This window comes from Mauremys mutica, chromosome 5 (genome assembly GCF_020497125.1).
Source record: "Mauremys mutica isolate MM-2020 ecotype Southern chromosome 5, ASM2049712v1, whole genome shotgun sequence".
Classification (NCBI taxonomy): Eukaryota; Metazoa; Chordata; order Testudines; family Geoemydidae; genus Mauremys; species Mauremys mutica.
In genome coordinates, this window is record NC_059076.1 from 129,733,024 (window position 1) to 129,755,313 (window position 22,290).

The 22,290-nt window shown below is 41.4% G+C and overlaps 2 protein-coding genes across 5 annotated transcripts in view; both read right to left on the reverse strand.

Annotated features, from left to right (window-relative positions):
• CD8B (CD8b molecule) overlaps positions 1–5,897 on the reverse strand; it is a 33,865-nt gene extending 27,968 nt beyond the window's left edge. For 2 of the 3 annotated variants that reach the window (XM_045017569.1, XM_045017567.1), the window contains exon 1: positions 5,233–5,352. In XM_045017569.1, coding sequence (XP_044873504.1) covers positions 5,233–5,239 — 7 coding nt within the window. In that variant the 5' untranslated portion in view covers positions 5,240–5,352. Of the gene's footprint in view, positions 1–5,232; positions 5,353–5,853 lie in introns of those variants that run through there. The other variant, XM_045017568.1, reaches the window with a different exon arrangement.
• An 11,590-nt stretch (positions 5,898–17,487) lies between these two features.
• KRCC1 (lysine rich coiled-coil 1) overlaps positions 17,488–22,290 on the reverse strand; it is a 38,047-nt gene continuing 33,244 nt past the window's right edge. The window contains exons 6-7 of one of the 2 annotated variants that reach the window (XM_045019742.1): positions 21,217–21,316; positions 17,488–20,066 (exon numbers count right to left, since the gene is read on the reverse strand). In XM_045019742.1, coding sequence (XP_044875677.1) covers positions 19,262–20,066; positions 21,217–21,316 — 905 coding nt within the window. In that variant the 3' untranslated portion in view covers positions 17,488–19,261. The remainder of the gene's footprint in view (positions 20,067–21,216; positions 21,317–22,290) is intronic. The other variant, XM_045019743.1, reaches the window with a different exon arrangement.

The window sequence follows — 22,290 nt, forward strand, 5'->3', positions numbered from 1 at the left end:
GCATGGGGGTACCAGGGTCTGTTCGCACAGCCAGTTGCAAGACTGGGGCCTTGGAGTGTTAACTCCGCAGGCAGGGACTCAGTCTGTATTTGTGCTGCCATGCATGTCTAGAGCACTCTCCGAGCGGTAAATAAATCATAATGATGCTGCTGGTTACTACTGGGAAAGTGCCTGCAATTCGTGTGTTGCTTTATGGACAGTGCAGGGAAAAAGAGGTCCCTCCTCTAAACAGTTAACCACCTGGGTAGGAGACAGAGATGGAGGAAGGGGGATGGAATCATCATAGCAGATTCCAAATGGATCAATCTCTGGCAAGATGCATAAAGTTGTTTGCTTGCATATTCACTTTATATCCGTCATTGGTACCATCACGATCCATCACTGTTGCCACCAATGCACAGGACACTTTTGTAAGGTTTCATTGGTCATTTTCACCTTAGCGACAAAGAAACTCTTGGTCATTTCAGTTACACGGACAACGGACCAGATTGTTGCTGATCGCTGGCTTTGGTATAAACACCCTCACCCACACTGAACCTGCCAACTCCAGAAGACAGGGGGATGGAATAAACCATAGTGGCTGAAAAGCAAGGGTTTGCCTCTGCCATGCCTGCTCCATTTTAAATGTATTTTTCTTTAAATGATCTCAAATAATTTGTTTTACTAACTCGCATCTAGGAAGTATAAACAAAGTGCAACCTTTATGGGATGTACACTTGCAGAAAGCTTTAAAAAAATGGAAATGTTTAATATAGTGTTTTTAGTAAATACATTGCTCTTTAAGGAGCAGAAATATGACACTTCATGAGAAGTAATAATTAAGGCAATGAAAATTATACGTAAAATTAACCAAGTAAATAATAATAAAAAATTGCATAGTCTCTGTAGAAAATAAAATGCCCAGGAAAAAAGAATAAGGCCTAATTGATGGGGGTTTTTAATGTAATTTGAAGTAGATTGATTTATAGTTCACTTGAGAAAATAATACATAATAAAACAAACTTCATTGTGCTGAAACCTGTTGCATATAATTGGTTACAAACTTTTTACCCTCTGCCTATTTATCCCTTTATACAGTGTATTTACATCTTTAAACTAAGCCTCAGAACCTCCTATTATCCCCATTTTACAGATGGGCAAACTGAAGCACAGATGAGTTCAGTGACAGCCCCAAGCTCTTGCAGGTAGTTAATGACAAAGTTATGCTTGTATCAGGCTAAGCAGAGACAGAGAAAGACGATCTTGAGTTCCTAAATCCCAAGGTCTGGATCATACTTGTAGTATCAGCACAATTTCCAAGTGTAGCTGAACCTATTGAAACTAACTAGCAGATAGCAGAGCATGAAATCACCACTCTGAAACTGCAAATAGCTGCTGCCATCTATGGGTCAAAACTAGTAATGCACATAGATTTGGAAATACCATAGAAGCAATAACGAGGAGTCATTGTGGCACCTTAGGCCTGGTCTACACTAAGGGGGGTCGAACTAAGGTACACAAGTTCAGCTACGTGAATAGTGTAGCTGAACTCGAACTACCTTAGTTCGAACTACTCACCCGTCCAGACGCCGCGGGATCGAAGTCCGCGGCTCCAAGGTCGACTCCGCCACCGCCGTTCGCAGTGGTGGAGTTCCGGAGTCGACCGGAGCGCGTGGGGAGTTCGAACTATCGCGTCTTGATTAGACGCGATAGTTTGAACTCCGAGAAGTCGAACTCTCCGTGTCGACCTGCGCGGTAAGTATAGACCTACCCTTAGAGACTAACAAATTTATTTGGGCATAAGTTTTCGTGGCTAAGATCACTTCATCAAATGCTTGGAGTGGAAAATATAGTAGCAGGTATATATATACATAGTACATGAAAAGATGGGAGTTGCCTTACCAAGTGTGGGGGGGTGTCAGTCTAACGAGACAATTCAATTAACAGTAGAATACCAAGGGAGGAAAAATCATTTTTGTGGTGGTAATGAGGGTGGTCCATTTCAAACTGTTGACAAGGAGGTGTGAGTAACAGTAGGGGGAAATTAGTTTTTGTAATGACCCATCCACTCCCAGTCTTTATTCAGGCCTAATTTGATGGTGTCCAGTTTGCAAATTAATTCCAGTTCTGCAGTTTCATGCTGGAGTCTGTTTTTGAAGTTTTGTTGTTGTTGAAGAATTGCCACTTTTAAGTCTGTTACTGAATGACAAGATAGATTAAAGTGTTCTCCTACTGGTTGTTGAATGTTATGATTCCTGATGTCTGATTTGTGTCCATTTATTCTTTTGCGTAGGGACTGTCCAGTTTGGCCAATGTACATGGCAGAGGGGCATTGCTGACCAATGTACATTGGCCAAACTGGACAGTTGCTACACAAAATAATAAATTAACACAGCTACCACTCTGAAACCTGTCACCATAGAAGCAATGAGGCGCTAATACCTAGTAAGGGACTGTATGCAGTTTACTAGCGTGCATTTTAAGTGAATTTAGTGCTGGCAAAAGGTGGAAGGCTAACAGCTCTGGAGGTTGGAATCTCTATTGATCTGTAGAGCAGGCAGTGGAAGTATAAGTTTCCTCATATTGTTTCACACCTCAGCTAGAGGGACTATTTGTAGGGATGACAGGGTAATTCAGTTCCTCTGGCACACTCATTCCTTGCTCTTTGTGCTAAGGTAGCCAAACAAGACTGCCAGTTGTTGGGGTTTGTGATGTGAACATCTGCCAACTAGGAACTGGAGTGAGCCCATCGACTCATTTTCTTTAGGCCACTGAAGACCCATCAGAGGGCAAAAACTTTCTGTGACTACTGACCAGACCAGACAAGTCAAGTCTGCAGGCTGCATGTAAGAGGCCCCATTACCACCCTGTCATAAACAGTTAGTTAAGGGTTAAGGTTTTTGTCTACCTGTAAAGGGTTAACAAGCAGTACCTGGGGACACCTGACCAGAGGACCAATGAGGGACAAGATTATTTTCAAATCCCTGTGGAGGGAAGTTTTTTTCCCTGTTCTTTGTTTTCTTAGAGAGTCTCTCTTGGGTATTAAGAGAGTCCAGACATCTTAATCAAGTCCTCCCAGGTTTCTGCAACAAATTCTTCTATTCAAGCTAGTGAGTATTAGCAAGGAACTAGTATTCTTATACTTTTATTTCTGTATTTGCAATTCTGTGTTTTGCTATAGAATTTCTTTAAGTCTGTACTGATATTGCTTTTACTGAGAAAGGGGGAGGGGGAATTCTCTCCAGAGATTGATAAGTTTAGACCCTGTATTGTTCCATTTTGGTTACAGAGACAGTGACTTTTCTTTTTATTCTTTAATAAATTCTTTTCTATTAAGGACTTGGTTGATCTTTCCTTGGGTGGATTCTCAGGGAAAGGGGAGGGGGAGGTATCCCTCTGTAGTTAAATCCCGGTGTCTCTCCTAGGAAAAGGGAGGGGGGAGGAAGCAGGGGGGAATGGTTTATTTCTCCTGGGTATAAGAACTCCATTGATTTGGGGCTCTTGGGATCCCCTAGGATTTTGGGGAAGGATTGTGTCCCAATCCACATAATTGATTGGGTGGTGGCAGTTTTACCAGATCTAAACTAGGATTTTAGTTTAGAGGGAAACCAGTGCAGGTCCCCACATTGGAACCCAACAGCTCTAAGTGGGGGTGAGACCTATGACACACCCAATTACCAATGCCCTAAGCAGTCTGCAATGCACCAGTTCCCCTCCCCATATAACCATGTAAAATACCCACTGAAAATACTCAGGCTAGTTAAGCAGTTAGGCCAAGTTTAATTCCCTTTGGCACTAATATTCACAGCCCAGCAGTATGCATTGTTCTAGTTCTGGCCATAGTAACTAAAAATGACAGTAGGTGGGAAATAATTGAAGAAATGAGTTTAGAAACAGCAGTTCTGTATTAACCCTTTGAAGTCTGAAGGTTTTGTCTACACTGGGACATCCAGGAAAATTAATCCAAATTAACTAAAGGAGTGAATTTGAAGTGGATTAGTTAACCTGCACTAAATCCCTGGGAGGATGCTGTTATTCAGAATTAAAGTGGCCATAATTCAGTTTAGTATAATTCACTGTGGAAGTTAATTAAGATAAACCAAACTAAGGTCACTTTAATTCTGAATGAGGGTGTTCACACTGGTGTTTAATGTGGTTTCACTAATCCACTTCAAATTCACACCTTTAGTTAATTCAGATTAACTTTCCTGGATGCATGTAGACAAGTCCTCTAACTGTAGCTTGCATCCAGGAGTTAAGCTGCTTCAGAGAAGAGCCATTGGTTTGAATGGGTCAGAATAATGTATAAATAGGCTTTCATGGCACCTCTTTGGAGAGGGACCGTGTGCTGTGTTCCTATAACCTTCTGAATGAATTAAGGAGCCAGGGACTGAAAGTTTATTTTGTAATGGTTACAAAATCAGTAATTTTGCTTAGGGAGCCTATGGTCTATAAAGTATACCTGCATAAGTCAGACTTAATAGGAGCTTAATGCTCAGCCCATGCACAGAAGAGATCCTAGTCTGGCTTGTTACAACAGCATTCAGCTATTCACCTGTGTAGTTAGTGTAGATTGGAAGATCTTATCACCCTAAAAAGAGACAAAAAGACCTCTACTTCTTAGGTGTCAATTAGCTGCTCCTGCATATTCTTCATACAGCTGGATGGGTACTGTGAGGTATCTTCTGTGTTCTACTACCTCCTAGATCACCAGGAGCCTTATACACTAACATACTGTTCTAAGCTTGATGGAAATATCTCCTTGCCAGTGTTCAGATGGGCAACTAGCTGCTACATTGAATAGATCTAGCTTTGCTTCCCCCCTCTCCCGGCTTCCAAGAAATCCCCCAAGACCCACTTGTTCCATGAAGCACTCAGGCTAGCGAGCCCCTTCTGCACTCTGTGTCTGAGAGTTGCATATTGCTCTGTATCACAGCCGCTTATGGCGCCAGACTATACGCTATAAGGTGTGGGGACTCTTCTTTATCCAGCACATTCACAGTTTGGCCAATGCCAGGCAACATTAACAGCACTATATAAATAACTAAATGGTATTTGGCACTGGCTAACTCTTAAAGGGTATGAAAACCTAGGCCGGCTTCTTAATGGTGAAATCTCCACTTCGGATATTCAAGTCTAGGTCCTAGAGTATCTAAGGGCCCTGGATTATTGATAATCATCATCACCACCACCACAAATGATAAATACCACAGGTTTATGCCAGTGTATGAATGTGTGACACTGTGCACTCACATATCATGAGCGCCTCCTGTCAGCTGGGTGTGGTGCTGCAATCTTCTTTTTCTCCTGGCACCCCCTGTAGGCTGTTGACCTCACTAGGCAGGTCTTCAGTGGCTCAGCCCTCCGTCCAAGTCACACACAGACAGTAGGCGTGAATGAACCCTTTCTGGGGTACTCAAGTCCAAAACAAACACAAAGATCTTCCAATTCCCTGGCTCAAACTGGACTCCGCCTCTCCTGCCTGAAGGTACCTTCTCTCTTCAGCCCCTCTTGGGCTCCTTTAAATCTAGCGCCTTTTCTTGGGTTTTTAGTAAGGAATCTTGTCATCTCTTTGGGATTTAGGGCACCTCCCCACTGGCCTGGTAGGGGCAGACCCAGGCCCACTCCACTACTCCAGGTCCCAACCCAGGGACCCTGTAAACAGCAGCCCTGGACTACTTCCTTTAATAGATGTTGCTGCATTCCCTGGGCTGCTTCCCTCTTGATCCCATCACATTCACCCGTTATCTTAGGGTTACAGTCTTTGGGTTCTGTCTGGTCCCTGTTTGAACAGGGTCTCTCCCAAGCTTCCACACCTGGAGAGTTTCTCTGTCCTATCCCTGCTTGAGCATGGTCTCTCCCAATACGCCTTGCCTGGAGAGTTTCACAGTCTTCTAGCCCTACATCACCCTTCCGGTTCCAGCCAGGAATAGAGTTGCTCAGACCCTGTAGCTTCTTTTATCTGAGCCTGTTATTCTCTGATTGGCTGCTTTCCTGCAGCCTTTCTAGGCAGTGCTGGAGGACCCACCTTCACTGCTCCTTTCCTGGGGCAGGGTGTGGTAGGACTACAAGGTCTCCAGGAGAGGCCTCAAAGCGTCTCGTACTCTCCATCACAGAATGCAACATGGACTTGTGTATCAATTTCAGGAACAGTAAAACAGTTACTTAACACCCAAACAGTCCAAAGAAAATAAAATGTTTATTTCTAGATTAAGAACATCTATAAATATAATCATAACATTTATTAAAGTTCATGAAATCTGATTTAATTTAATACACAAGGCAAAAAAATCAATCATATTGAAAACCACAGCATTGCAATTATTGTTTAAAAACAGGAATAAAAATTTTACTGAACCCAGGAAAATCCATTGGTGAACAAGTCCTCATTTACAATGGTGTCTAGCCGAGAAACAAAAGAAGCCCAATCTTGCAAACACTTCTGCACACAACTAAATTTTCTCAAGTGTTTGAAAGACTTGAACCCAATTAACTAATTGTTAATTATGAGACAGAGACTCAAAGGAGATACAATCATAAGAACATAAGAATGGCCATACTGGGTCAGAGCAATGGTCTATCTACCCCAGCATCCTGTCTTCTGACAGTGGCCAGTGCCAGATGCTTCAGAGGGAATGAACAGAACAAGGCAATTTATTGAGTGATCCATCCCGTCTACCAGCCCCAGCTTCTGGCAGTCGGAGGTTTAGGGATAGCCAGAGCATTGGGCTGCATTCCTGAATATCTTGGCTAATAGCCATTGATGGACCTATCTTCCAGGAACTTATCTAATTCTTTTCTGAATCCAGTTATACTTTTGGCCTTCACAACATCCCCTGGCAATGAGTTCCACAGGTTGACTGTGTTGTGTGAAGAAGTACTTATCTTTGTTTTAAACCTGGTGCCTATTCATTTCAATGGGTGATCTCTGATTCTTTTACTATGTGAAGGGGTAAATAACACTTCCCCATTCACTTTCTCCACACCAGACATGATTTAATAGTCCTCCTTCATATCCCACCCCTTGGTCATCTCTTTTCCAAGATGAACAGTCTCAGTATTTTTAATCTCTCTTCACAGGGAAGTTGTTCCATACCCTTAATCATTTTTGTTGCCCTTCTCTGCACTGTTGCCAATTCTAATATATCTTTTTTGAGATGGGGTGACCAGAACTGCATGCAGTATTCAAGATATGGTTGTACCGTGTATTTATATAGTGGCATTATAATAATTTCTGTCTTTGATTATCTATCCCTTTCCTAATGGTTCCTAACATTGTCAGCTTTTTTGATGGCTGCTGCACATTGAGCAGATGTTTTCAGAGAATTATCCATGATGATGCCAAGATCTTTCTTGAGTGGTAATAGCTAATTTAGAATCCATCATTTTGTATGTATATTTGGGATTAATTTTTCCAATGTGCATTACTTTATAATAAAAATAAGCAACTTTTTAACACTTTAATATACAATGAATATTAACAGTTATATTTGGCTCTTATATAGCCCTTGCCATCTGTAGATCTCAAAGTGCATTAGAAAGGCAGGTACATAACTATATCTCAGTTTTACAGATTGGAAAAATTCAAGGACCCAGAAAGGACCAGTTATGATCATCTAGTCTGATCGCCTGCATAACAGGCCAGCGAACTCACCCAGTAGTTTGTGCATCAAGCCCATAGCTTGTCTGAGCTATAGCATATCTTTTAGAAAGAAAACCAGGCTTGATTTAAAGACTTCAAGTGATGGAGGATCCATCACATCCCTAAATAAGTTGTTCCAATAGTGAGCTACCTTCACTCTTAAAAAATTGCACCTTATTTTTAGTCTAAATTTGTCTATGTTCAGCTTCCAGCTACTAGATCTTGTCGTGTCGCCTTCTGTTAGATTGAAGAGGTGTTTACTGTCACAATCTCTTCCCCACGTACGTACTTGTAGACCATGATCAAGTCACTTAACTAGAACTGATTGGAACATTTTGGACTAAATGAAATTTAAATGACATTTTGAGAGATTCAGTCTTTCTATCGATCACACCTCTATAGCCTGGTGGTGAGGCCACTGGGATGTGGGACATCCAGGTTCAAGTCTCTTCCCTGCCTGACTCAGAGATCTGGGATGAAAATCTCTTCTGGCAATCAGAGCAGAGACTTGAATGGTGGTCTCCCCTATCCCAGGCCCTACCCACCAGGCCATAGAATGTGTCACACCTTCTAGGATCAAAAAGCTCAGGTTTTACTTGAAAATGGACATTTTGACACAATTCTGTTTTCACAAAATCATTCCGAAAAGTTTTGGTTTTGTTCCAAAAAGTTGCTACAAAACAGAATTATCACCCTCCAGCCATCTCTAGTCATAACCTCCACTAGGATAAGCTAACCTGGGTCAAGGTAGGTCAGCAGGTGTGTAACAGAGCTAGGAACACTACCACCACTGATTTTAAACAAGTAATTTCAATGAATTTTCTGCATCATTTAAGATAATTTTTAGTATCAGGAAAACATTTGAATAGGGGATTATTTTATTGATGTGGCTGCTTGGTTTCTTCTCTGCTATCACTTTGAGCTCAGCCCCTCCAGTTCCCCTTGAAACCTTTTAGACCGATTTCACTTCCTGTGTGAATTTCTCCTCCTCAAGCTTCAAGGCTTTGCAAGAGCTCTTACATTTTTCATCCTCTCTAGATCCTTAGGCTCTTCTCTTCCCTCTCTCCTCATGGATCCTTTTATCTACTTCTCCTATTGTTAACTTTAAGCCTTTTTTCAAACAGGCTCCTAGGCCTGAACCAGCCTTCTGCATCCCACACACCAAAACAACTTAATCTCCTCCTTCAAATCTTCCACTGCTGAAAAGTCATTGCTTTGGTGAGAACCTTCCTGTGCTTCTCCCACACAAGGTCTCTCTGCATTTCTAGGCCAGAATTGCACAGCGTATTATATTTGTCCGAGTTAGATTATAATCTGAGCCAAGGACCTTTTGTCCTTACACATTGTGTAAAGCAGTGCACATATAAGGCATTCTATGAAATAAATAATGATGATGGATGTTCATAATCTGATGTGTATGGGATAACTCTTTGCACCTCACTAGTGCATAAACTGATTTTATTCTGAAAAGTGATTAGGTAGAAATGACACCACCTTACTCAGTGGATCTGCTCTCTGTTAATGTTCAGAAACACAAGGGCTGGCTTTAATGACAAAAATTAAAAGATTTTACTCCTGCTAGTCCTAGTAGCCGGGAATAGGGTCTGAGGTTGTATATCACTCAGTTCATTGTTAGTAGTAGATGTTTTACATTGTTCCAAATCATGCCAAGCACTTCATAGGATGTACAAAAAGGGACATGACCAAACAAGTGAGGGTAACAAATACAATCACATGTGATGTAGCATATGTGCATGCACAGCATGACCGATCAACAGGTATTATAAGCATGTAGTACTCTGGGGGAATTCTGCACTACTGCACGCACACATAATTAATAAGCCATGCATAATTTTATTTTTTTGTGCGGAAAAAGGCTTCTGCCTAAATGTTGCTGCAGTTCTGCCTTTTGCCCACCAGAGGGCACTGTGATGCTAGAACACAGCAGCTGCTCCCAGCCAGCTAGGGAAGAGAAAAAGCCTGCCTTCTTCACAGTGCCTGTCAGGCCAGGTCAGAATATGGGGGCTATGGGGAGACAGCGTGGGGTGCTGGGGGGGTCACAAAGGGGAACATAAGGGCTAGTGGGGAGGACAGACTGGTCTGACTGGGAGTGGAGGCACAGGGCCACAGGGGGAGAGAGGTGCAGGGCCACATGGTGATGGGGGAGGGTGCTTGAGCTACACAGGGACAGAGGGTGGCTGAATGGGGACACGGACATATGGAGACAAGGGGAGGGGGTACAGGGACACATAGGGACAGGAGAGTGGATGGGTGGGGACACAGTCACACAGGGATGGGAGAGGGGTGCAGGGCCACATGGGGATGGTGGGAGTGCGAGTCTGAGCGGGAGTGGAGGGACACATGTGGATGAGGGGGGAGAGGTGCAAGGACACATCAGGGACAGGAGCAGATGTTCCTGACTCAATGGGAGAGGCTAGGGGTCAGCCAGGGTCTGCATGGGGGAAGTTCCCTAACAATCCTTTCTTGCCACACACACCCCCAAAAAAAACCCCCAAAACAACCACCCATTCCATACATTTCTGCCCCTGACCCAACCACCCTCCAAGTTCACACCCAGGCTTCTTCCCAGCAATTTACCTCCCTCGGCTCCTCAATTACCCCTGACTCCCCCAAACCTTTGCTCTGCTTCTGAGAGGTGCGGGAAATGGTTCTGTATTGCAGTTTAAATGAATTATTACTCAGAATTCTGAATTAATATGCCTAGTAAGGAATCTATTTGTCAAAAAACATTTCCTGAATCTTTTTTGTTGGTCTGTATTGTTACAGACATACTTGCTGACAGTATTTTGAAATAAATGACCAAAAATAATTGAAACTGGTGGGATTATATTGTGTTATTTTCACAAATAAAATATGCAGAATTTTAAAATACTGTGCATATAATTTTTAATTTTTTGTTGCAGAATTTTTTATTTTTTGGCGCAGAATTCTCCCCAGAGTAATGTAGATATAATTGTTTGCTCATTTCTTGAGGGCACAACTGAAGAAGTGAGCCTCAACTATGGACTGGAAAGAGGGTTGTTGCTTGGTGGACCAATGAGATCATCTGGATTAATGTTCTCAATAGAATTAGTTAGAAAGTTGGGCAACTCATCTTGGATGCTGAGATAGCCTCTCGCCTCTGTTGTTTCTCTGCTCTGTACACCTGTAAAACACAAGAGAGGCTTTGAAATCCACTGAAGTGTCTGAAATCTTTTTGAATCAACATTAAGGTTGACATATGAGCTACTCCATAGGGCAGATAGGTTCAGGGTTGACACTGAGGAAACAAGAACCTTTCCCCCTGTAAAGTATTTAAACACATTGCATCTGTTTTTACTGGGGAGCTGAATGACTGGAATTATATTTTAAGATGGGGACCCAGTGACCTCTTATGAATTCATATATTTTCTATTCTAAATCCTGAAAAAATAAAAATTAAAACAGCCTTAAAAGATGTTTAAAAGGACACTACCAAGTTGTTTAGACCCATAGTCAAGAGGTTTGCAGAGCCAAAAATGAATAAAATTATTTTCAGTTAAAAAACGGAATAAAAATATTAGGTATTCCCCCTACAGTGATGGGCACTCAACTCCAGCAGGAACTTGCTGGTGCCTAAAAACCACAATGGACTAGAAGCAGCAACTGAAATCAACAAAGCCACTCTCCCTCTCCAAGCTGAACGAAGCAGAAAAAGAATACAATTGGTGGCAAGGTCATTAGATTTCAATATGAAAACTGAGTGTTCAGGGCTGTAAGTACAGAGATTTTAAAATATTTTTAAATGATCTTATAGTTACAGCATTCCTTGCAATAATGACAGGATTGAACATAAATTAACAGGGCTGGGGGGGGAAGGTAAGTGATGTTTCCACCTTACTCTCTTGAGTCCGGCCTACACAGAGATTTGAGATCAGCAGTAATCTTACATACAGTGGGCCCTGATCTGCCAATCTGATCCATGCTGGCAGATCTCACACTTTTGCAGTATCCTATGGACATGAGTCCATGTGAATCAGACTGCAGGATCGGGGCCAGTCTGTGGTCACCAATATTCGCAGGAGTGTGAATCAAAGATGGAGTCATCTATCTACTGTAAATATACCTGGCATTCTAAGCTCAAAGCAGGGATGAAGGCCTCTCCAGCACTGCTTCTGCAACCATGAAAAAGGATGTGGCTGACATCAGCATGATGTGGAGAGATAGGGAGGAAGCATTAATTCTGAATATCCTTAACTTTGGCTATATTCACTCAGAACTGTAATGTTAACTTAACAGGTTCCTTTTGTTTTTTTTAAATGCTCCTGCAGAGCATTAGCCCCTTGTAAATGCATTCAAAGGACACACATACAGATTAGAACGGCAGTAGAATATCATAGAATATTGGGGTTGGAAGGGACCTCGGGAGGTCATCTAGTCCAACCCCCTGCTCAAAGCAGGACCAATCCCCAACTAAATCATCCCAGCCAGGGCTTTGTCAAGCCTGACCTTAAAAACCTCTAAGGAAGGAGATTCAAACATCTCCCTAGGTAACCCATTCCAGTGCTTCACCACCCTCCCAGTGAAAATGTTTTTTCTAATATCCAACCTAAATCTCCCCCGTTGCAACCTGAGACCATTACTCATAGACTTTAAGGTCAGAAGGGACCATTATGATCATCTAGTCTGACCTCCTGCACAATGCAGGCCACAGAATCTCACCCATTCACTTCTATAACAAACCCCTAACCTATGTCTGAGTTATTGAAGTCCTCAAATTGTGGTTTGAAGACCTCAAGCTGCAGAGAATCCTCCAGCAAGTGACCCGTGCCCCATGCTGCAGAGGAAGGCGAAAAACCTCCAGGGCCTCTGCCAATCTGCCCTGGAGGAAAATCCCTTCCCGTACTCCTTGTTCTGTCATCTGGTACCAATGAGAACAGTATGGATCCATCCTCTTTGGAACCCCCTTTCAGGTAGTTGAAAGCAGCTATCAAATCCCCCACTCATTCTTCTCTTCTGCAGACTAAACAATCCCAGTTCCCTCAGCCTCTCCTCATAAGTGATGTGCTCCAGCCTCCTAATAATTTTTGTTGCCCTCTACTGGACTCTTTCCAATTTTTCCACATCCTTCTTGTAGTGTGGGGCTCAAAACTGGACACACTACTCCAGATGAGGCCTCACCAATGCAGAATAGAGGGGAATGATCATGTCCCTCGATCTGCTGGCAATGCTCCTACTTATACAGCCCAAAACGCTGCTACCCTTCTTGGCAACAAGGGCACGCTGTTGACTCATAGAATCAGTCTGATTGAATATCATTGTATGAGCCATCATATGTACCATGTATCAGAACAATAGGAAGAGTTGTGTACTTTATACAGCTAGTCACCAAAACTAATACAAATACACGTCTCTGTGTGTATCAGATTAAAACAGACATTACCAGAGACCTGCAACCACCACACAATACGAGTCGGGGGATGTGGGGAGGGAGCGGGGGAAAAAAAATCAACAGACTTACCATACCTCCATAGGCAGGCACCAGCATTATTCAATGGTGAATGCGACAAACCAAGCCAGCTAGCATAGCACAGCAAGTGGTGGGAAGCTCATTTTCATGGGCCCACTAGACAAATCAACACACATAGGGCAGAATGAGTGACTTTAAGATGTCACATCTGCAGCATTTCACAACTATCCTTGATCTTACTAAGATCAGAAGGTTCAAATTTGTTCAAATCCATTTTTAGGCACCTAAATGGGTGGCCTTTGATTTTCAGAGGTGCTGAGCACCCACAATTTCCAGTGAAGTCAACTGAAGCTGCACGTGATCAGCACTTCTGAAAACCAAAACAACTGATTTAGGTGCTTAACTTTTTACTTATTATTACTATTTAAACACAGGGGTTAGAACAGTTGAGGCTCAGGTTACATTTCTCCTGTGATCCATCAATGCAACACAGGCACATTCTGGATCATACTCGATACATACATCTTGCTGTTGTGATCACATTAAACTACGCTCGCTCTGCACTTGTGGGAACTGCGGTAACACCAGAGCCCCTCAATGTGAGCAAAGACATGTAAGTCATTTACCTGTGTAACAGTTTCTCTTTGTATGCCCAACACAGGGTTACGGTATACAGCTTTATAAAAAGATGTTTGTTACAGTTATGCTACCTCTGCTAGATAACAAGCCTGACAGAACATATTACATTGTTACATATATATGCCTCCATCCTGCCGTCTTTCGTGCCCTTCGATAAAATGGAACTAGTGGTTTCAATCAAGTTGCCAGTGCGATACAGGCAAGGCTAGGAGCAGTCCCTGCTATTAAATCGTCACAGATATTGGTGTAAAATAATAGCTCAGGATAAAAACTACAGCAGACCAAACAGTCACTATAAAGAAAATAGAGACTGGACATCAGCACAAAAGTATATTCTGAATTTCTTATTCCCCACTGACATTAGCTTTCCTGTTTTGTCACATATGAAGAGAAGGGGGACAGCGCGAAAGGGAAGAGCAGGAGGGGTTATGCCACCGTGACTACGACTGCACTAAATACTGTACGTACCTGATGCCTTGCAAGCACCCGCTCCTTACAGCCAAGCTGCACACTGTGCGCACAGCGTTGCACGTGTTAGCCTACATAACACCTTTGCCACATGAACGGCTGAGGAGACAGTGGAGAGAGAGAGGAGTGTGGTTGATGTGTGTGGTCTGCCCATAGCTCTCCTCTTTCCTTAGGATGAGAGATTGTTTTCTTTCATCTGCTAAGCTAGAAAAGAGAGAGAGAGAGAGAGATGCAAAATACATAGAGAAGCCAGTTTAGGATCTAGGCTGACATTCTCCCTCAGATTTGAGGGCCTGAATCTTATTTACAATAGAGCACTTCTACATCAGTCTGGGAGTCAAAGCATCTTAAAATGGATGTATATATAAAGTATGCCAGCATTAAGGCATATTGCCTACGTACTGGGACAGAGCTGCATAAAAGGGCCTTAGCTTAAATGAGAATCATGCCCTGAGAATTTTCATCTACTAATAATTCAGAACTGTACTGTACCCTCCAGGTCAAAAAACTGCACGACGGTGAATAATGGATGTGGATTTCACAGACTAATGCATGGAGGTTTATGCCTGATTTGGCCTTGTATGGCACATTAAACCAAGAGAGAGACGAGCTAAGATTATGCATCTCTATCCCTTAAATGTCTAGGGCCTGATCCTGATGAACTTCGCAAAACTTCCATTGACTTCAAAGGGAGCAGGGTTGGGTATAAGGGCCTAATCTTTCAAGGTGCTGAGCAACCTTACCTCTTGTTGGAGTAGTCCTGTACTTGGGTGAAGACTTCAGGCAGAACTGTAGTCACTCAGCACCTTGTGGGAGTGGGGCCTTAATGAGATAATGTGAATGAAGCCACAACCAGTTTGGCTGTATGTGGAGCGTGTGTCAGGTGACTTGTTAAGCACACTGGTTAAAAAAGGTGTTCAAGTTGAGAGCGGGCTAAGCAAGCACAGGAAAGCACTATGCATGAGCAGAAAGGCATTGTGCAAGTTTCACGTCATGGGTCTGCCAATTACTTCAGTCCTGACACGCAATAATCCCTTGGTAGAGGAGACGGCCTGTTTGTGCAGCAGAGAATTTCACATTCTAAGATGAGATCAGCAAGTTCAGTTTGACTTGGGACACAACTAAGGGGGCCCACATCTCTAGAGGTGAAAGAGCTGGCGCACGAAGCCCTACGTGTTCCAAAAGCAAGGAGTGATTCTGGGTGCTCAACTTGAGACACCTTAACGAAGCCTGATTTTGAGAGAGCGAGTCCTCAGCATTCTCTGAAAATCAGGGCCTTTTAAGAGGTCTAAAAGTTTGACACTCCAAAATCACAAGTCGAGAATTTAGGCCTAACTTGCTGCTCCAATTTATCACGTGCAGCTCGTCGTGCATGGAACAACAGCAAAGCTGGTTATGTGCTTTTCCTGTAGCTCTCAGAAATGAAGACACTTCTGCATTTATTGAAAATTTATCAGATGGCATTTCGACCCAACTTTTGATCTGACAAGAGTGACTGACAAAGTGAGTTCATTTTTCTTTTTGCTATAGGTTGAACCTTCTCTAGAAGGAATCGTTCTGTTTGTTTTTAAGACTTTCTGCAGAAAGGGAAAAAAATGTGGCATTTATGCTCATTTTTGGACATCACTGTACATATCTATCTTTATTTATAGACATTTTTATAAGCCTATAACCATAGTATCTGCACTTCTCACAAAAATTAATGGATTTAGCCTCACAACCCCATGAAACTATCATCAGCCCATTTTTACAAATGGGGAAACCAAGGCAAGGAAAAATTAAGAGAGTTGCCCGACGTCGTACAGAAAATCTGCGGAACAGTTGGGAAGAGAACAGAGATCTCTTGAATCACAGCTTGATGCTTTCGCCTCAGTACTCTGATGGATAAACACATTTTTTAAACCAAAAGTCACTAACTTTTAGAGAGATCCAAATACAGATGGTGGGCTCCATTTCATGATTCAGAGGTTCAGGGTGTTTAGAATTATAAGCTCCCCATTCTAAAGAGGTATTACTAAAAGCAATAGAGCATAAAATAAATAAGAGAAAAATCCCTAAACTAATTGACAATCATCATTTAGCTACTTCACTGAAATTTGGTCCCATTTTTTTTAAATGCCGCTAAGCATTTTTACCACAGCAACATGAGTAATAACACAAATGTTACTTACAATAATTTTTGGAATGCTTTACTGTCAAATTAATGTCTTATTCTGATAGTTGAAACATTCTGAAAATTTGTTCACCTGATATATTTTTATATCTATGGTAATATCCCTATGCAATTAGACTAATCCAGAAATAATAAATAAATAAATTGTACTGCTTATATAATAAGTTTGAACTAAACAGTTATAGGAGCTAGTTGAAGGGCATTATATTCAGACTATATACTACATTTAAAATAGAAGACCTCTTAATCTTCACTTTATAGAGATTCTGCCAGGGGAGGCTTTCAGGAGAGATTTTAAAGACCTAGATCCTGACTCAGCAAGGTAGATTAAGTGCATGACTAAATGTAAGATGTGAATAGTCACAATGTACCTTGCTGAGTTGGGGGCATATGAGGTATATTCAGAAGTTCACATTTATCTTTAAATTGTACACCGTGCAGCTTTCAGATGACATAATTCTGCTACATATTCTATTTCACAGTCAACCAGACTTTTCTCCTGCTCTTGAAAGTACAGGAGAGAGGTCCTATTTAGTCATAGCCTTTTTCAAACATATCTGTATTGGATATCACAATGGATATTTTAATATACCACATACCAGGTAGAAAAGACAGGTGGGCACAGAAAATACTAAAATCTACCCTAAAGATACACACTAGTTGCACTCACACAGCACATTTCAGCTGAGGACCACCACACTCTTTACAAACAGTATAGCTTACAACCCCTCTCTTAGAGGTAATTATTATTATACCTAATTTACGGATGGAGAAACTGAAGTGCAAGGTGAAGTGACTTAGACAAGGTCATGTGGCAAGCCAGTGGCAGAGCTGGGAATGGAATCCAGGAGTTGTGATTCCCAGTCCCTCATTCTAACTGTTAGATTATCCTGTCTCATATTGAACCTACATTCAAGCAGTCCTAATGCAACCATGAAGTTCAAAGTTAAGACTGAAAATCTCCCACAGCTCAATCTTACTGGGCTGATATACAGCAGCTGTCTGTCTAAAGACCCTTGCCATATACAAGTTTAGAAAAGAATGTGTTACAGATTAAGTCCCCGATTCTGCAATCAGATCTGTGCAGACAGAGCCCTGAGCCTGCCTGGAGCGCCACAGACTTGAATAGGTCTCCATGCAGATGTCATTGCTCATCCGTGCAGATCTGATTGTAGAATCGGGGCCTTCGTCTGTGCCTCACCTCCGAATTCCCATGCTTTTGTGGTTTCAATTAGATTCATAACCTAAAATTGGCATACTTTCCTTTAGTTATTAACAGTATCGAGATGCTTTTGCAACTAGGGAAGAAAAAAAGCATGATAGTGGACAGTTAAAAACAGTATATATGGTAAATATGTACTTGCAATACACAATAAGTTTTTGGTTTTTTTTTAAAATAGGCTTGGTAATTGTTTAAAAAATGGATTGTCATATAAATACCGATTGAGGCAAATATCTGGAAAAAATATGAACCACATTAATTATTTATATAATATGAATGGCTAGAAAATTATAACATCTCCATATAAAATAGAGATCCATATCACATATGCTGGATGAGAACATTTGATAAGTAGCATGTGAAGTACTTACATGACAGACCAATCACTCTTTGGGTGAGCAGAACAGCATTTTAGAGTCAATTTTACACTCCTAAAAGTGAAAGAATGACAGCAAAGGAAACACCTATCCTCCTTTAGCCAAAAACCCCCAGACATCACAGGCCAGTGGTTTTCAACCTTTTTTTGTTGTTGTGCAGACCCCTAAAAAAAATGTCAAATGAAGGTGTGGACCCCTTTGGAAATCTTAGGCATAGGGAGTCTGCAGACTACAGATTGAAAACCGTTGCCATAGGCAGACACGGTGCATGCCCCTCCCCCACTCCTTTGCTAATGTGAGACTCAACCCTGCCATAGAAGGACCATCTGTAGGGGTGCAAAGGTAGTTCCAGTCTCAATGGCCCATTGAACCCAGGACCTGAGACTACCCATGAGAGTAGCACAAAGGCAGCCTGAGAACGCCTGCTCATTTCATGTACCACAGGACACCAAATATTACATTAGTTCTCTATCAAAAGGATCTAGTTTCATATTGTGAATGAAGAGCTAAAACAATTTTATTTCTTAAAAAAAACCCCGCAAAGTTGTTGTTGAATTTTTCAAGCATTGTTTGTTTGTTTGTTTTTCAAATCAAGCTCTATTCCACCACTGGTAGTTGCAGATTTTAAGTAAATTATCTTGAATCAGACTGGCAAACACTACTCAGCCTGGAATTACCAACTGAAATTGATGTTGCATATGGTACGTTATCAGTATTTCCTAAACTAAAAATTTGGATCACGGCTATGAGAAAAATATACTGGACAACATATGTCTGAGAATCAGTTACATGTTTAATAGACTCTCTCTCTTTTCACTCAGAACTGGGTGAAAAAAATAACAGTTGTAAATAATTGGAACCCAAAAAACCTAAATATTTTTCACATTCCCCTTTAAAAGCCTTTAGTGAAACTGGAACAGGGAGGTTGGGAACACTATGTACTTGTCATTTATTTTACAAGATTCTGCATACTAATGGAAGAATAATCAAATTCTCCATATTAATGCCAGTAATATGATTTGGAAGAGACAATTCATTGTAATAAAACTCCAAAAGGAAGGCTATAGCTACTGACCCATATTTGAAGCACATTCCAGGACAGATTATAGGCTTCAATTCATGTTGTTGTATGACTGTTGTGTGTATGAGATTATTAAAAGCTGATTCATACCTACTACCCAATAGTTTCAGAAGTCAGGCTTTTTCTCGCTTCCACAGAGTGGGACAAAAATTATTGAGTCATAACATAGTACACCATGGTTAAGAGAGACTACAAAAAATACCAACTTCATAAAGTTAATCAAAACCTCTATTAGAATCCCAGGATAGATTCATCCCAAAGTATCTCTTCTTCTGTTTTTCCATCAGGCTGTGGTTTCCTTTTATCCTTTTTGTGCTTTCTACTCTCCTTCTCAGTGGGTATTTCTTTAATTCTTTTGTCTTTACTGTGCTTTGATTTTTTCTCGTGAGTTGAATCTATATCAATCTTTCTTCGCTTTTGCATTTCACTGTCCTTTCCAGAATCTGTGTCTTCACTGTTTTCCTTTTTCTTCTGCTTTGTGGCTTCTTTGTTGTGTTTCTCTTCTCCTTCCCCAATGTGCCTTTCCCCTTCTTCATGTTTCCTTCGAAGCTTTCGGCCTTTCCTATAGGAACGGGTGCTATTATCAGAAGAGATGCGTTTGTAGCAGTCACTGGATTCTGCAGATGATAGGCCATAGCTGTCATCTTTGAAAGGGATCACCTGAGATGTTTGCATTTCTGAATAATATTCCTTGCTGTCATGGCATTTAGCCATGTTTTCTAGTCTTAGCCTATTCTCATGAGCTGGTGACCAGCACAGCGATCTGTTTTCAACAGCATGTGATGACATATATGTTTCTGAGACGAGGATGGAATGCTGTCCTTGTTCAAATGTAACATTGGAAGATACAATATCATCACAATCATTTACTGCTTCTGACTCGTAGTTTTCAAACTCTTCCTCCTCTGCTTTTCTGAAATATGTTTTTGGTTCCAGTCCTCTAGCTTTTTGCACTTTAATGTAATCTTCTAATTCATCTTGAAAGGAGTCATATGTTTTCTTTGAATTCTTTATGAGGTTGACAACCATGGTTTCTCTGCAAGAAACAGATATAAAATCTTAGTTACTAAAACTAATCTACTTTTTGGCCTGTTTCCTTTTTGAACTATGGTAGAATGTCTGGTAAAGACTTTTATGTCTTCCTGGTTCAGATGTGGAATGTTACATAGTACATGTATACCTAAGTAATTAACTAAGAGGAGAAGATGCCTTGAAAAGCACTACATAAGTGCTAAGTATTATTATTAAGACCAGCAGTTTTGTCTTGTTTTTTTAAAAGATGTAACTGGGGGAATGACTAGATGGGAAAGGAAAGGAAAGGGAAAAAAGGTGCGGGGGAGGGGAAGGAAGAAAAAAAAAAAGATCCTCTGTCTTCCCGGCTTTCTGAGGTACAGAATCCAGATAGTAAAGGATTATACCATACGTGAATGTAGAGAGAGATTAAAGCCACAAACTGTTAAACTAGTGGGACACAGAGATTTAAAGACTTTCTCTATCTGGATTGTAAATAACTAGTTTTACTATATTATTTATATAGGTTGTTCAGGTGTTGGGCATGCAGCAACTTTCATGAAGGTCAATGGGAGCTGTGGGCTCTCAACATTTTGGGGGGGATCAGGTCCTAAATTGCCATGGCAATGGTAAACAAGGGTGATTGAGCACAGAAGGCTCCATACTGAAGTACGTGGTACTGCCTCCATGTGGCAAACTTAGTAAGGCAAAACTGTGCAGGCCTTTTCCGCTGGCAAGGAACATCCGGGGGAGGAGGGGAAGAGAGAGAGAGAGAGAGAGTGTATGTGTGTGTGTGTGTGTGTTTTTTTCCCTCCATAAGCTGATCTGGGGAGTGGGAAAGGGAAGGAGACGATATTATCACCCAATGGTAGATGCATTTTTGATCTGAGTGTGATTTTTACATTGATGGCATCTATTTAAGTAAGAAGAATAAATGTGCAACATCAAAGCCAATTAACAGAGCAGCCACCAGAGGATGCTGCACAAGATGTGCACCCCCTCCACCCCTTCTACTCTTTAACAGAAACTTGAATCAGCAGTGCAGTGGTGCAGCCAGAGATATACAGTAGGAACACAAAAACAGCTATACTGGGTCAGACTAAAGGTCCATCTAGCCCAGTATCCTGTCTTCCAACAATGGCCAATGCAAGGTGCCCCAGTGACAGAAGACTTACTTAATCTGATGTTTATTTCCTTGCATGTGGGACTGGTACATTTCTATAGACGTAAGAGTGATGTTACATATAGGACATATGTAGTTACCAACTCCAACTGCTGAAAGAACAGAGAGCTGCAGGTTAAAGAGATTGCAAAGAAACAGCAAAACGCAAAGCACATTTGATCTATTCCCTTCTGCAACTGCCATTTTATAGAGATGGCATCCTCCTAAAATCTTCTACAGACAGATGCAAAGTTTTTGCAGTGAACAGATTTTGTTTTCTTACACTTACATGAGAACTTGAGTCTGTGATAGTAAACCTTAAAGCATACAGTATATTATGGGCATGATCTAAATGACGAGATTATTATTTATGGACATTGATGATTATCTCTCTATGATATTTCTAGGGTGTCTATTACCTTGGTACCTAAGTGCTGACAAGAAGGATGGCTGTGCTGGAAATTGAAGTATTATTGTAAATACATGGTGTGTATAAAGTATAAGCATTCACAATATAAACCGGACCATCCAGTCTAAATACAGTAGTATTAGCTTAGACAAGGGCATCTCCTGAGTAGAGAATACTGGATGATGCCTAGAGAAATGTCAACGTGGTACATAATGGATGTAACACATGTAGCCTCAAGTGAATACATGGTAAGGTCTGAGGAGGAAAGCCTTGTGTTTTACTAAGTCACATAATTTCCGTCCCTCATTAGAAGCTGAAGCATCAATATTTCCAAACACAGCAAAATCAGTAAATAAATGCCCCACCTCGAAAGCTAACAACCTAATCTATCAGGCAAATTCAGCAAACACACCCAACCCCAACAGGCTATTGTTTGGCATCAAAGTGTATTCCTCAAGTTTATTTATGATCAACCGCCTGATACATCTAATGAGATCTGAAATATATAAATGGCAACATTTGAATAAGGAGTCAGAACCAGTTCTTGCGTTCTAGTATAGGAAGGGCTGGAAGTTCACTCACATAGGGCCAGATCCAGCTCCCATTAAAGTTAATGAGAGTTTTGCTGCCAAGTTCAATGAGAACTGGATCTGGACCTCCGTGCCATGAGGAAATATT